Below are 17,264 nucleotides of genomic sequence, written 5' to 3'. Positions count from 1 at the left end.
CAGTTGCTATGACAACGAGGCTGCCTCTTGCACAAGAATAGATGACTGCTTCTCTTCTTTGTGCAACCAGAGATAATAAGGCTCTATTAGCCCCAGCTTCTGCCTGTCATGTAATCATCTTTTCATTTAAAAAAATAAATAATACATTTGAGACTTGTACACTGAGGATTGTATTTGAGTCACAGGGCTAAGCACCAGTTGTCTTAAAGATAACACAATCCAGTCTCGTAGGTCATTCCACAGCACTACCTTTATACCAGCCTCCTTTTCTGAAGGCATTTCCCCGAGTCCTCAGTGACTTGCATATTTATCGTCTTCTGCAAAATCAAGCAGATTTTTAACTCATTACCTAAGTACTCTATTTGTTCTAAGATGGCAGCCAGATAATACATGTTTTATAATGCAATATGACAATATGAATGTACACTAGGCTAAACTATGTGAAAATATAAAATAATATAAAATGATATCAGATAATGAACCTCATAATAAAACTTAAACATTTGGGGGGATTTTTGTCTATGTGAATGTAGATGTGTCATTTACGGCTGGCATTTTTGTTTGACCGGTGTTACAGGGGTTGAAAAAATGAAAAATCATCCGGAGGTTGCATGATTTTGCTCTCCCTGCTTTTTTGAGAATAAACATAATATACCAAAAAATAGACCCTTTTCATAGCAGACATTGGGACTTGTCAAAACAGGAAAAACACAGCTGTGAACAATAAGGTTAACAATGGCTCTGTTCTGTTAAGTATCCCAGTAAGCCAGGTCAATGATTGAGCATACACAACACCAGAGCCATGTAACCAGCTCACCTAAACGGAATACAGCCGTCATTAATGTTACGAATTCCACCTGTGCTTTTCCTGCTTTGACAAGTCAAAATGTCTGCCATGAAAAGGGTCTGTTAATGTGTCTTTCCTTTTTCTTTTGACTTGATTTCTTTTTCATTTGACATCTTAAGTTTGTGGCCTTCTCACATTTTGTTGAGAAAGTGCATCCATATTTTTTTAATTTCCTGTCGTAAAGCTCCATGTGTTAGTTTCTGATGATTCTTTGTAACTTCAGATGCTTTGCATAGTAAACCGTTTGCCAGAAACACCATGCTATATGAAATTTCCTATAAGTAGCTGAAGTTTATGTATTATGACTTAAAAGAGACTATGATCCACATCCTGTATATTGATTCCATGTACAACATTTCTTTGGCTTGGCTGCATGGCTTAGCTGTTCCCAGGGTTTCATTTTGAATATTAGAGTAGTGCACTGGCCCTTCTCCTGTTACTGCAATCAAATAAATCCCATTTAGATGTCACATCTTTAAGTCACCGTTCATTCAAGAAATGGAGTGAACTGTAGAAATCTGTCGAGAAATTACTGCAGTGATGTTTAAACTCAGATATTTTTCAGACATTCATTTCGGCAGCGTCCTCTTACTCAGTTTCACCTTGCTGGCTTCAGGAGGACAGAAGATTTAGGGACCATCAATAAATTAATTTGTTTAAATGCTATAATACTGATGTTCTTGTAATACCTTCCTGCCAACTTGCCCTTAAATAGTGATTAATTTCTCTCATGTAGCACATGTTTTGATTACTTGTTAGTAATTCCATATCTATATAATTGAAGTGAAATTAATGCCCCCTTCTGAGTGGATAATCTTTTTTTCCAGAAACTGGAAATGTCCCAAATGTCTTTGAAACAAACAGTACTTAATGCTTTTGTCGATCTGCACTTGAATAAAATATAAGAGAATATTATGAGAATATGATATTTTTTAATATTTATATAAAACAGAAGAAGCACTTCAATCTGTGAAGAGGATGTCGGTCCTATGTGTGCAGTGTAGTAATTATGTTTGGTATTGATTCGGAGTCACCAGGTCACACCATATGGAAGATATTGAAAAAACTGCCATTATTTTCTGACAAAGTACTGTGAAAAAAGGAATTACACAGCAGCAATCAAATTACAAATTTACCATAATGTCCTTAAAGCTATTTTCACTAATATGGGGCATTTCACTGATATTAAACACACCATGACTCCTCTTGTTTCCTCGCGTGCTCCAGTCTGACCCTCTGAATACATCTTAAATTATTATGAAGATATCTAGACACGCATGTAAGCAGCTCCGCTATTTGGTCCTCCTAGACACCTCACATCCATCAGTATTGATTTCTGTCAGGCCGCAGCCTCTGAGCGGATGAGCAGGGTCAGCGGTGGATTGAGGAGATGGAGCTCAGAGACGAGCAGACCTCACACTGGGGCCTGTGCTGTGCAACGCTTGAGTGGTGGAAAGATGAGGCCAGAAAATGAAACTTCAGCGAGCTTTGCATTACAGCTCAGTGCCACAGGGCTTTTTTGTGGGCTTTACCACACACGTAATGATAGTCCCTGGCAGCGTAGAAACATTGCTTGACAGCATCCTCTCCTGCTGAAGAAGAGCTGAGCTGGTTCACTCACAGTCGCATGATCTGACTGGGCTGCTGTAAATTCATTGAGTTATTTATGTTTCAAGGGAGATGCCGGGGACTGAGTGACTGGCATGGCTGATATATCTCTATCAGCATAGCATGTATAACCAAAACATTTTTTAAATGATGTGTTTGAATATAAAAACAAACATATCATTATTGGATTTTTAAAACTTTTGGTATCCCATTGTAAACAATATTACTGTAATTTTACAGTAAATTACAAAATTCACAGTAGTATACTGTAAGTATTTTACAGTAATAAGGATGAAACTCACACTAATATTTGTGTTTCTACAGTAACATAGACACAATTTTACTTTGGAGATACAGTATTTTCATGTGAAACAACATTCTGTTACTGTAATAAGCATCTGTAGTTATTTCAAACATACAAACAGTAAAGTAAAATTACAGCAATGTACTGTGTTTTTATGTTAACCCAATCATATTACTTTTTAGTATGTTAGCCTGTTAGCATGTTAGCATCTGTATCTTGTTGGACCACTTGTAAGCCTGTTTGACTGTTGTTAGTACATTAGCATGTTAGCCTTTTAGCCTGTTAGCATGTCTGTCTGTTTGAGCATGAATACCTTGTTGGACCACTTGTAGGCATGTTAGCCTATTGCTAGTATGTTAGCATGATAGCCTGTTAGCCTGTTGTTAACATACTGTATGTACATTGTTGGACCACTTGTAAGCCTGTTAGCCTGTTGTTAGCATGCTGTTAGCCTTTTTGTATGTTAGCATGTGTACCTTGTTGTAAAATTACAATATTTTATTGCTCAGTTACTGTATCGCACTGATACCTCATTACAGTATTTTCTCCCAATGTACCATTTTTAGACCGCTGCTTACATTCGAATTCACTGCAGCTTACTGAAATACACTGTTCCAAATAATTACCCATCATGCATTGCAAAAGCATACTCATAGTAGTTTACTGTCAGAATCTAGTAAAATCGAGAAAAATCTACTATCAGTCTGACTGTAGCTCAAAAACATGTCACAAACTAGATATAAAGAATTGAAATGATATGTGTTTTATTAGAAACTGTGCACTGAATCAAGCATCCACCTCGTGAACAATCATTTTATCTGGAATGTTTAAGATTCTATCAGGATGTTGGAGAAAATCTGAATTAAAAATAAATATATCCGACAACATAATTTATAGAAAAAATAAATAAATAAAATTCTAGTTTTTAAACTTCATGCAAAGTTTGATTCAACAATCAAATTAAGTTCAAATATTGTGAAGCAAAAATCATATCATTGTATGAAAAAATAACAAAGTAGAGTACCATATATGGCTGCTGATATGGGGCTGAATAATGATTTGTCTTGTCGATGATACACAGCATCTGTGGCAGACATTGTGCCAAAAATAGATTTATATAATACAGTATGCTCATAAAGTACAATCACTTGTTGTCCCTGTTATTTTGTTGCTGATGGAATTGGATTACATGATATATGGCTTTTGTTTACGTGTAAACAATAATCAGCCTGCATAAGAACATGAGATAAAAAACTACAAATCTATGACAAATTCTTGATTAAAAATATTAATCTAGTCCCATATCCAAACTGTATCCTCTCATTTTAGGCCTATTACACAATAGATGTGCTGACAGAGGAACGTGACATGATTCACTCAGTCCTCTGTTTGCAGTCCTGCCCCTTTAATATCTGTAATTATTTCAAACTAGCTTGTGGGATCATGAATAGCTAGACATTAGATATGAATAGTCACCTGAAATTGTAATGGCAGACATGCTGATAAGTAGTGCCACAGTGCTCTCGTCTACACCAACAAATCCACTCTGTCCTCCAGACTTACTACCACCATGTAAGCCAATAATATGCTGTAATAAACACGTTTGAATCATAAAGTTAATGTGCACATTTAAACTATACAATAGCAATTAGCATGTGTAACTATTTGGCGTTTAACCTTGTTTCAATGAATAAATAAGATAAAAATGTTCAAAATAATTTTAAAAAAGGATTATGAGTAAAGCTTATTAGTGTGCTTGTGAAGCAGCATGTTATTCTTCATACTTTTATTCTTCTCATTTGTCATCTAATTACATTAGCAACTTAGCAACTTAGCCGGCTTGCCTCATTTAGAGTCTGAATGTTATCAATAACACCTTTAAGTCCGATGCAACTGGTAGAATACAGTTATTAAAGGTTAAATATATGATACTTTGAACATTAATATAGCAGCAAACAACTATTTGCTATGTAAAGATAAAGAGGAGTAATGACGTCCTGAACAGAGTGCATGGAAGTCCCTGTCTGCCCTCCTCATGTTCGTTTTCAACATGGTAGCCTTGTAAGAAACTGTCCCATATTACAGCTGAACAGAACACTAATACATGTTCCTGAAAACATTTTAATTGGGAAATATACTTGATTTGGTCTGAACTGCTAATTTCACAGTCTCTGATCTGAGACACGTGAGCCCTGGTTTCAAAGCAGGACAACTTTCTGGTTGTAGAGCTAAACAGTGCACTGAAATATGTTTCTAAAAAATAGTGAGAAATAGGCTAAGCAGTCACAGAATCTTGTTTCATACTCACACTAACTTTACAGTTTTATCTGAGTATCGTGAGCAGTGTGCGCTCAGTTGCGCTTTCTTTTTATTTTTTTTCCAACTTTGTTATGTAAACGACACACGTATTTGTTTTGGTCAGAGTTGCTGGTGCTCTAGTGCAACATCTAGTGGCAGTGACTGTTGTATTAATTCTTTAAGTACTTTGTAAATAAAAATAGAAAGACAGAAAAATCCTATTCAGTATATCAGATAGATTTTATAGAAAAAACTCTGCCAGTACTAAAAAAAATGACAGAATTTGTATAAACATACCATTTAAAGCTTTGTCTAATTATTAAATAATGGCACTTTTTTGATTAAAAATCAGCTGTTTCCGATGGGCATGCATAAAACCAAGAATGACTAGATGACTGTATGAAGCATTCAATAGCTGAATGTGATAACTGTGGTTTTAACACCTCAAAAACACAGTAAGCACCTTTTGTAATTCTGTTGACTTTAGCCATTTTCTCATTTGTGTCTTTGCTTCTTAATGCAATAGATATTCTCCTGTATCTCAACTGTAGACCTTAGTTGGCAGCACAGTGTTGCATGCACAAGCACACTAATGTCTGTATTTTTATTTTTTTTTGTACAATGTTTTGGCTCAGAGTGTTTCAATAATTCTGGAGGTCAGAGTTTGATTACAGCCCCATACCTGCAGTCACAGATAATAAAACAACTTTTACACTGTAACAATATTATACAAGTGTGTTTTTGCATTGGCTTGGACAGAAAAAAGAGTCAGGCCACTCAGGTGGCAAAGGAAGTAAGAAATATGATATAATCAGTCCCTTTCACTCAAAAGAAAAATATATACTGTAATATCAAGAGAGTGGGTATTACCAGCAAAATTCAACACATTTAGAAGTAATCTTAAATAAAATGTATGTGTTAATGTTTATGTGTTTACTCTTCATTTGAATCATATGTACAGTGGCCACGTACTGTAACTGGAAACATACTTTCAAGGAGATATGCACTCTAATCAAAGTAATCACACAATATGTCACCATGAAACCATGAATATAAATATACATACACATTTACAAAAGCCAGGCTTTTCAAAAGTGCTGCAGACGGTGTAGAAAACAGGCGGAGATAGAGGATCACACTGCAATCCAGGACTTCACTCTGCAAAGGTATGTGTACACAGTTGCTGGAGGTATTTGGTTCGTCTCGTAGTCCCCAGACCAGAACCTATTAAAAGTGGTCTCTAATTAGAGGGGACCATATCCTTTATAACGGGTTCTCTGTTTAAGTAAGTGGCCCAATAGACGAGGTTGAAGCTGCCAAAGAGAACTGGAAACAAAATCCTTGACATCCGGTCAATTTTGCTGACGCTGTTGAACGTCTTCTTGCTATCTGGGGCTTTGCCGTCTTTGGGCTTGTTGGGATCCAAAGTTCCACCTTTGGCAATAGTTGGAAGTGTGCCGGAGTCCTTGGTGAGATTAGGCGCGTAGTTGGCCACTGCTACAGCGTAGGCATTATTCTTCTTCATGACAGATGCCCTCTCTTTTTTCTGTTGAAAGACCACAAGAATTAGATGTAAAAAAAATGTTTTTTTAAAAAAGCTTAAAAACACAGAAGCAACCCTGAAACTCTGCGCCTGTCACCATCTACCCATAAATACATGTAAATGAAGGAGGCAATGGAAAAGCTCTGGTGATGGATCAGCACATATTGCCCTGTCAGAAAGATGGTCGGCAAGGACCAAATATGTTAACAGCTTGACAGAGATGCACTGTAACTTTCTATAGTTTTTGCAGTTTTCCCAGTTTGTATTTTTTCAGCCTTCAAATTCTTAAAAGGATGTTTGCATGGGCAGACTGGAACTCATACAACTACAGTAAGCAGGAGGAGGGAATATAGTAGGTCAACATGCTGGTTCATTTAGGTTGAATAACAATTCTCTTGGGGTGGAGACACACTGGCGAAAACGGCAGTCTTCCCATTCATTTGAATGTGGGTAATGCTTTCATGCTGTAGTGGTGTGGACCGCAGGGGTTGATGAAAACAAATGCAGTGGCCCTGTGGTGAAAAGTTAAACAGAAATAACTTTTGGAGAAACCCGACCCGTTTCATGCTGTGGTGGACAATCACTTGGACGCCCATGGGAAGAAGAACCTTGATAACCAAGGTGCAATCCGAGCTTTACAGCCCTGCCATGAGGCATGTCATTTCCTGTGAGCACAGTTCAGATTCATGTTTGCTCTAAACATGCTCGGTGCTTTGTCTAGTTGTTGCACTTCACATCACTGCTTTAGTAATTGCTATGGATTCATATTTGAGTCATACTAATGACATCAACCCTAAAGCCTATTGGTGACCTCAGGGGGATGGAGAGGGATGGCAGGATAACAAGGGGGACACATTTTGGTCATTTTGCCAACAAGGAGTACGGCGTCCCTGTCATGGTCCTGAATTTTAGTTAAGGGATTTCCTGCTTTATGTTGAAAGCCTCTCCTTGTGTCATGTTGTACTTCCACTTCCTCTCTTTGTCTTTTTCCTTCCCTTTTTCTGTGTACACCTGTGTTTCTTGTGTCTGTTCCCCGACCCTGCATTTGCTCCTCTTGTGTTGTCCGTGTTCCTGCTTTTGTTCCCAGTGGTTTTCTGGTTTGTTCAGATTTTTTAATTAAACTTATTTTTTTTTAAGGATTTTCCTTTGCCTGCCTCTTTTACACCTGCCTTTTTATTGCTTTAGTGGCCACGGTATTAAAATTTGCTTTTTGTTTTGTGACCTGCGTGTTTCTGTGTCGTGAGTTTGGGTCCTTTTTGATCGAACATAACAGTCCCATTGTGTCCCCCCTCAAATTGCCTACCAATGCCGTAGGTCATCGTGAATAGTGATTACACAGGCCTCTCATAAAGTTAAGGGAATTAAAAAGCTAGTTCATAGTTAGTTAAATTAGTTTGATCACATTATGGCAATAATATAACAATTTTGAGCACTGAATGATCAAAGATTTCTTTCACAAAATTTTGATCCAATCTACCTAATGTGCTTGAATATTTTCTACTTCTCTATATCTACAGGTTTTACAGCCTATTCTTGCTCTCTGCCCAGTTACTACATTTTGCTCTAATGTCTGTCATGTCAGCAGTTGAAGGGTTAAGAGAATCGTGCATTGATGGCATTCAGAGGTTTAAATCTAATATCTCTGCAATACTAATTAGTGGTGTTGTTCTTTCAAACTAACAGTCTCTCAGGATTACATATTATACATGGTCCTATGTTCTCATGGCTTTAAATACAGTCTCAGTGATGGGGAGCAGAAATCATCACGTGTCCTCTTGCAATACTAATTAGTCATGTTTGCTTTTTTTCTATCTTGGTAAAATACCATTTTTGTCGACCTACTAACTTTACTTCATATTTTCATTTAATAATTACTGATCAGATCTTTGTCATTTAGGTTTACCTGTTAGCAAATTAGCTCTCAAAAATATCTGTAGCACTTAATGGAGGGTTTAAACAGCCATTATCTTCCCTCTCCCTCTAACAAAAGTTTCCTAAGTGTTGCCTTCTTCAACATACGGTTACAATGCTAATGTCCTCTCTCTGAAAATGGAGCCTGTCAAAAAGACGTGTTTTTCTCCTCATTACCTTGTCAGTCACAACACTCTTTCCGTCCCAGGCCCAGCCGCGCTTTGTGAAGTAATTGACAGTGGCAAACTCAATCAAAGCGGAGAAGACAAAGGCGTAGCAGACAGCGATGAACCAGTCCATGGCGGTGGCGTAGGCGACCTTGGGAAGGGAGTTCCTCGCACTTATACTCAGTGTGGTCATGGTGAGAACGGTAGTTACACCTGGAAATACAGACACACATAAAGGATGTTCATTAGGAGAGGGTTTTTCTTTTTTTAGGAGAGGGTTTCAAACTATAGAATCTACTGTTTTACTCTTTTCAGCGTGTTAGTCATTACTGTCCTTTGTATCTTTACAGTGTAAGGTTACTGTTAGCCTCCTCTACCCTGATAACCACTGACCTTCAGTAATGTTTTAACTGCTCAGCAGGTTTGGTACGTCTGGCCAAAGGACACAGTTTGTTCTTTACGTCTGTACCCGTTATCTTTTTTCTTTTTTAGAGCAAACCAGTCTTAGGTCACTGTTATTAGTTCCACTTGGCTTTACAAACAAGTCCAACAATAGCTTATCCAACTGGATTTAAAAAACACTGAAGCCTCTTTCCTCTTTATCCTGTTTTCTTTTTCTTTCAACCATTTGTCATCAACTTTAAGTCCTTCACTGTTTTCTCTGACAAAGGCAATTTTGACAGAGTGAATACCTCACATCATAATGAGTGTGAGATCCGGCATTCATTAACCTAAATGACATTAACGCCACGAGAAGTGGGTTATTTTATTAAGATACAGGTTAATTGTCTATTTGAAATATATCTTTGTATGGAAGAAAAATAAGTAAAGAAGGGTGACCAAAGGCAGACACTTACCAAACACAGTCCTAGCCGGCACTGATTCTCTATTCAACCAGAAAGACACTTGGGAAAGAATGACCGTCATGATGCAGGGAAGGTACGTCTGAATGACAAAGTAGCCGATCTTCCTCTTCAAATGGAAATGAGCCGTCATCACTGTGTATTCACCTGTGGAGACAAGAATCAGGGTCACCGCAACACCACTGCAGCTACTTCTAATTCGTTTCAACTCAGCATTCAATACAATCTGCTTTCAGAACCAACAGATCAACAAAGATTGCCATATCTACTGCCCTCCACTCAGTCTTCACGCACCTGGAGAATTAGACTTCCTCACAAACAGACCCCAGACAGTTCGAATTACAAACTACATTTGTGGTCAACACCAGAGCCCCCCAGGGCTGTGTGCTCAGCCCCCTCCTGTTCACACTGCACACACATGACTGCACTCCCAGACATCAAGAGAACTCTATAGTGAAATATGCAGATGACACCACCATCATTGACTGCATTGCAAAACCACAAAGAGCATTCATATGGGTAGGAAATCAACAATCTTGTAGAGTGGTGCTCTCTGAGAGCAATCTACTGCTCAACATCAGCAAAACCAAGGAGCTGATTGTTGATTTTAGAAAAAAAAGAGGCAAAGACACACATCCCTGTCTACATCAGTAGAGCTGAGGTGGAGCAGGTGAACAGTTTTGGGTTCCTTGGAATTACCATCACTGGTCATCACACATCACCACCCTGGTTAAAAAAAGAGGTGCAATAGAAAGCGTTGTGACTGGAAACATCACAAACTGGCATGGTTCGTGCACGGCCCAGGAGAGAAAGGCTCTACAGCCGGTGATTAAAACCGCCATCTTCCATCTACAGAGCATCAGCGATACCAGTGAAATGAGATTTCTGCACAGAGCCCAACGTCTACTAAGAGCGCACTCACACTTGGCCCAGTTGCTCCGTACCGTGCTGAAGCTCAGTTGTCCCTCCTCCCCAGTCCCCCTGCTGGTTTGCACTCACATTGCTCCGGCCCCAACCGGGCCTGAGCACGGTTACCTTTTGTACATACGTCATCATGTATCCGCTGCTGTACCACCAGACTACAGAGCAGCTTCTCTCCTCTTGCAGTAATTTCCACTTTGAAAATATAACAGTCCACCCTCCAATATAGGATTATTATGTAAATACTACTAAATATATTGTTTTTAAAAATGTTCTGGATTTCATTTCCACTCACTTTGGTGATCCCCTGTGTTATGTTCCTTGCCACTGCCTGCTGCTGTTAATTTATAAAAAATGTGCTTTTGCTTGGAGAAGAAATACACACCACACACACACATATTTACTGCTCCACTTGTCACAGTAATACTTTAATTAAAAAAGAGTACAAATTGAATGAACTTAATGAGATGTTGTAAATCTCTAATGAACCATACTGTTAAATTAGCCTGAAAACAATGATTTGTTAAAATTAGAGGCAAAATTATTATTATTTAAGAAGACTCCACTCTCACAAAACGTACACGTGATTTATGATTTAGATATTTTAAAAATGATCAATCACAATAAAGATAAAAAGTAGAACAGAGATGCTATGTAGAGTTGTGTGCAAAAGTGTTTGAAGTTGACAACGTTGTGTCACTATCAGAGCTGATTTCTCTCTACCAGTCAAATTTAACGATGCAACTGCATCCCCATGCCTTCCTTTGTGCTTCACACTCATGTAATTTATATCAATAGAGCATTATATTTTTATGTGAAGGCTGTAGCACATGCAGCTTTAAGATGCCAAAGCACTCTAAGACAAAGATTAGACAGTACACATTTGATCAAATAATCCATCCATACATAGAAAAGCAGGCAGCATGATTTCCTAGCCACCGAGCAAAGCCTAATAGCTGACAAGGCCGTGAAACAGTGCCAATGCTGCAGCAGCAGGCAGGCCTTCCAAATGGAAGATATCTCAAAGAGAAGCCAAGATTCGACATGAGAAGAAAAAGATGTGTTACCCATGGCAACACAACAGAGAAACATAGCTCATTTGCTGCGATTCTGCAACGAAGGCCTTGATACACACTGCCGCTTGGCAAGAGGAAAGTCCTTTTCAGCAGTAGGAAGGGGGGAGGGGGTATCAATTCCAAGGACTAATCCCAAAAGATTTTTTATTCCCCCCATTTTTTTTATAGCGCTGTAGTTGTATTGCCTGCGTTTCTAGCAGTTATGTGACGACTAATTCTCCCTCTGTCACCATACACACAAACACACACACACAGACACACACACACTCAGGCACTGGAATTTAGAGGAGGCATTCTCAGTACCCTATGGAGCTCTATATCTTCTGTAATTTAATTTGCATGCCAGCCCCGGTGCCTGTGTTGTGGATGGGGGAGGAGGAGGTACAGGCGAGGAATTCACTGGATGTGGCTGAATTTTCTCTAGAGAAACCTGTGATCGCTTCACTGAGAGGGAAGACAGTAATTATAGCATGAAGATAATAATCACGTCATGTTTCCTACAGATGTAGGAAACAAGGCTCCTGCTGACACCACGGGAATACCTCACTCATACAGGACATGCTGTACGGCGTCAGCTGCCCGACAGAGAGTACAGACTCTCATGCAAGACACAACATGCTTCAAGGGGATTTATCACTAGGAGATACCTGTTCATTTTTAAAAAGGCTTGTTTTTGTGACCAACAAACACCAACGCCAAGTGATCTACATGGAAAGGGTTTACTTTTAAATACAGGCCTTTTCTGAAAGGCACATTGAAACAATGACAGTGGGCTACCATGCAGGTTCCTGGCCTGGACATCGGGAGGAGTTGTCCACTGACACCCCAACAATTAGACAGGACAGGAGGGATCAAACTACAAACCATGTCAACAATTCACAGCTCTAAGGATCCTGCACTACCCATAATACAACACCAAGCATTTTCAATAGAGGGTCTAATACACATGTTTTCAAACTCTACGCCCCATTCGAAAACTTTCTGTTCAACCATCTCCAAAGCCGTGCCAAGATCACCTTGATGACATCATCAGGGTAATTTTTTGAGAATTTAAAAAGCTCTTCCAGATTTACAGAAGACATCATACAGCTGTTTTCACAGGCTGAGTAGTGCTCCTCATGAAGAGTAAACTGATTTTGAGGTTTAAAATGGATGGAGTGCCCCTTTTACAGAGCTTAAAGCTGCATTGATCCAGTTTTGGTCACTAGAGGGCAAAAAAAAAAAAATCTTATAATGTTATTATGGCGGACACATTTAACAGTCACAGAGCATAGTTATCATCCCATGGTCAGTGGAGCTGCAAGGAAGCATGCATGCTGGCCTCAGTGGTAAGGTAGAACTTAATGAGACATACCCTCCCTCCCCACAGCTCTAGAGAATGTTTTAGCATCTTTCAGCCATTGTTTTGGATTTCTTCTGTCCACGCATTTTTGACTTCAACAGGCAGCTGTTTAAAGTGAAAATGCTCTAAAAACCAACTGTAAGATATCTGCCCAGCACTCAATAACAAGCAGACAAAGTTAGCAACTAGCTTATGAACATAATGGAGCAATAGAGGAGCAGACTTTGAGACGATCTCTGCCCATGGCATCTTTTGACCATCCAACCTGACATGCCAGATTGCCCCAGGGAGGAGAAGGGAGGGATCCAGGATGGCAGTCATGCTAATCCAGCTTGGATTTAAGGCTGCTCTTGGCTAATGTCTGGTTGCAGGAAAATGAAACGGACAAATGGTCAAACAACAGGAAATTGGAGACTGTTGTGAGCAGGTGTTTACAGACCTGTCTCCACCATAACATGCTGGATCAAGTTGTCGCACTCGACGGGCGGATCATGGTCCAGGCCGACAGAGGGTAGGACTACAGCGGGATGAGGACAGGTGGACTCTATGTTTACATCACTGATGCTTGGGGCTCATATGTAGTCTAAGTCAATGGACAGTGTTTCCCTGATGTTGAACTTTTATATGAAGATGCTGATTACATTATCATCACCATCTTGCTGCCACTATTCAAATTCACCTCAATGCAAATTTAAAAAACGCATTATGTGTTTATGTATATAAATAAGCGTATATATGTTCGATGTTTGTACAACATGGAGTTACAAACTTTTATTCTCTTATGCAACCCTGTGTTGTATAATGACAATTAAATTACCATGAACCTAGATATAGCAGCTAAGGAGCAAAATATTTCCATCACATGCTAACAGGGCTAACAGAGAAAAAACAAATACTGGACTTACATTTGTTAGGTGTCCAGAAACGTGATTCTAAATGAATGTTGATGTTGTTTCATGCTTGATGGACGTGTAAAATAGGCAGCTGTTTGCTAACAAAGTTGGCGTATGAACAGTTCTGTGTTTGTAGCTTGTTTTTGCTGCCCCTGTGTGGCCAAAAATCTGTTAATATCACATTAACATACATTATAAAAAAGTTACAATGACCTTACTGCAGGAAAATTGTATACTATGCATTGTGTATGAAGTAAAACACTACATCTAATTCTGTTCATTCATGTGTTTATATGTCTCATGTATGCACTCAGACAGCAAACAAGTGAGATTCATGGAAATTGGCACAGTATTTGTAAGTGCTTTTCAGTAAAAACTCGAACATGACTGTGTGACAGATAATGTATGGCTGAATAGTGGGATTTTTGTAACTCTCTGTTGGTATGTTCAGAGGCCGCTTATGCAAGATGTCCGTCTCTGTGAAGCCTGAGAGCACATTCATTCGTGCCAAATGACCTAGTTTGCAAGTACGCTACACCAAACACTGACACGCTAGTAATGAATGATTAATTTAAAGTCAGCCAATCACATAATGTGGAGTGACTAGTTAAACAAGAGAAACAGTCACTGGCAGGCATTCTGCCTTCTACCGAGGCATCATACACCACTTAACCTAGATAGGAGCATTTAGTGCATGAAAGGATATTCTTACTCAATGAAACTGAAGCAGGGACTCCCTTGATAGTGGAATGCAGTCACTGGGGAAATACTCTATACTGGTAATTGATACCTATAGGGAGTAGTGGTCTAGCATTTTGCCCAGAGACACATTCTGTTTTTTTGTGACAGATGCATTTTTTTCTGCGTGCAGTCTGAAACTAAATTATAGCCTGTTTACAGTGCCTGCATTTGATTTAAGAGATCACTTTAGATCAAATGTAAGATTTGTTTAATCTATTTTATTACTCTATTATCAGGATAAAGATCATATTAATAGCACAGGCATGTCACACATCATTTCAATAAATGTGGTCTTTGCCTGTGAAATAAGAAAGCAGGTCTAGAGTTGACACTTTTTATAATGCTTTTACCCAAACTATCCCAAAATCTTCTAGTTCCAAGAATAAAAACTGGAGCAGCCCGAGAGAAGATTATTATTCCCTGTTCATGCTCAGGCACATAAATAAGACGTCTAACTCCACAGTGATGCTTTGCAATACACCCACTCTTGCCTTAACTTTACAGTTAAAGACTGGAGGCTATAACCCCAAGGTCGATATCCTCCACCAGGAACAAACTTTTCAAGCTATTTCACGATCATCAAATGTAACTCATTCTTTATATTCTCCAAAGCCCTGATACTCATAATTCACATTTCCACCACAGGACAGACTCCCTCCACTCTTCTGTCCATTCCTGTGCTTTTGCATGTTTTTGCCTTTTTATTACAAATAATGTATACTTTTGGCATTAGTGCTGATCGTTTTCAAAAAGCAAATTTCAAGTTTCTGCAAGCTGATTTTCATACAGCAGTGACGCAAACTGATAAAATGGCTGTTTTTGAAGACAAGAAACCTCTTCATCAATTTAAAAAGACTGGTGGTAGATGGAAGATGGTTTTCAGTAATGTTATGCATGCTCCATTTAGACAAAATGTACTAAAAAATGCAAAAAAAACAAAACAACAACACTGGTCTCCCAGTAATTACAGCACACCTACACATTTCTCACCAGTATTATGATCACTGCTATCGTCGTCCTGCAAGAACAGTTTTTCAAAGGCTTCTTCCATCATGTTTTCCTCTACTAAGTAGTATCGCTAAAATTAGATCAGCGCTGTCACTCAGTCAAACAAAATCTTCTCATCCACCACAACACCTTTTTTTTTTTTTTTTACTCAAAAATGCTGCAGCAAGGATCTTACCACTAATTTTAGTATTAGTATGATTACCAGGCATCCTTAGTCTGGTTCCCAATTAGTTTTAGGCAGCCAGTCCTCACTTTCTCAGTTTCTCGCTTTCTTTAACATTGCGAGATGTGGGTGTTTTTTTTTTTTTGTTGTTTGTTTTTTACATTTCTGTCAATTTCTCAGGGAATAATGCATGGATCTTGATGACATAAATCAAGAGTATTTAGCTGCCATCTATGAGTGAGTACAGTTGATGTGGATTTCAGATTGGGTGAGATTTAACTATGGCTAAGCAGTTATGGGTGGTTTGAAATTTAGAGTGATACAGGGCTAATGAGTTTGATATTGAATTAGGCTTGATTGAAGGGGACTGTTGGGCCTTGGCGGAGGTATGCGCTCTACTGGGTGCCATTCAAGTTTTAGAAATGGATTCTCAATTCAACTGGTGTGAGGTTGCTCCTTGCTACACCTCAGATCTTTTACCCATTATCACCCAGGCCATGACAAACAGCACTCAGCACTGTCTAACTCTAGTAGTCACCTGGGTTTTTCTTACAATCCCTAAATCCCTAAAATAAAGCAGTGTCTGCTGGTGACCCTCTTGTCACAGCTTGTATATAAGCAGACCATACTAACCATTCAGTATTTCTCAAGAAAAAGAAAGATGTGATCTAATGTAATCTAAAAAAGCAAAACAAAACTGAATGAACGGATTTGTTTTGTATGTAACTGAACAATGTTTTTTGTCCCTTATAGTCATATTTGAAACCACCACATTTATCTGGTGAACCCTCCACTGCTTTCGCCTCTGAAGCCTCGGTATTTCTCATGTTTCTTTTTAAAGCCTGCTTGGTGACTTCTGTATCAAAAACTGCTATATAAGTACTTTATGATTAGTTTATGCTTGTGTTACCATGGCAACATGAATTGTCACCATGGCAACCCGCCTTGTGATATACTGTGTGTGTCTGTTGAAATTGGCTCATTTGTCGGGTGTATTTTGAGGGCCTTCAGGATCAGTTAATCTTATTGCTTACACTCACATTATTATTATTATTATTATTACTGTATTATCCCTAATAATGACACAGTATCTCTTTTGCATTTAAGCAGCATGTTAACTACTTATAACATGACATTGTCCCTCTTTCACCCTCTGCTGTGTCAGTTAAGCAACCAAACCACAGAAATCACATCCCACTGCACTGATCTGGCGTCCTATTTAAAGATATTCACATTCACTCTGTATGCTGACGTGTGCCCGCTGCTGTTACTGCTGCTCCACTCCACCCAGCCTCCACCTGCTTTGGTTCTGCTCTGTTTGTGCGCTCCCTGGAGGGCGTTTATTTCTAAGTTAATAACCATTGGAGGGATTATTTGCAATGGTCCCTGCATGTTATTTATCACTGTGCTAAGTATTTCATTCTGCTCCGATGTATTGCCACAGCAGGTTGCCTTACGGAGAGCAGAGCCATATTGCAGAGTCGGTTTGTATTTCCATTTTTATTTGCTGTGTGACATGATAGTTCCCAACAGAATTAAACTTAAAACATGGGAAATAAATGGTAAACAACACGAGGTG

The 17,264-nt window shown here is 38.9% G+C and overlaps 1 protein-coding gene across 1 annotated transcript in view; it reads right to left on the bottom strand.

The window, feature by feature from the left end:
- Window positions 1-6,183: 6,183 nt before the first annotated feature.
- The window catches only part of gabra2b (gamma-aminobutyric acid type A receptor subunit alpha2b), a 35,589-nt gene continuing 24,508 nt past the window's right edge, over window positions 6,184-17,264 (bottom strand). The window contains exons 7-9 of the mRNA XM_073486964.1: window positions 9,536-9,688; window positions 8,689-8,891; window positions 6,184-6,603 (exon numbers count right to left, since the gene is read on the bottom strand). Of these exons, the coding sequence (XP_073343065.1) occupies window positions 6,298-6,603; window positions 8,689-8,891; window positions 9,536-9,688 (662 nt within the window). The 3' untranslated portion in view covers window positions 6,184-6,297. The remainder of the gene's footprint in view (window positions 6,604-8,688; window positions 8,892-9,535; window positions 9,689-17,264) is intronic.

The sequence above is a fragment of the Pagrus major genome, chromosome 18, assembly GCF_040436345.1.
Source record: "Pagrus major chromosome 18, Pma_NU_1.0".
In the NCBI taxonomy this organism is placed as follows: domain Eukaryota; kingdom Metazoa; phylum Chordata; class Actinopteri; order Spariformes; family Sparidae; genus Pagrus; species Pagrus major.
Note: the sequence above shows the minus strand (reverse complement) of the source record. Positions and strands in the feature narration are given on the sequence as shown.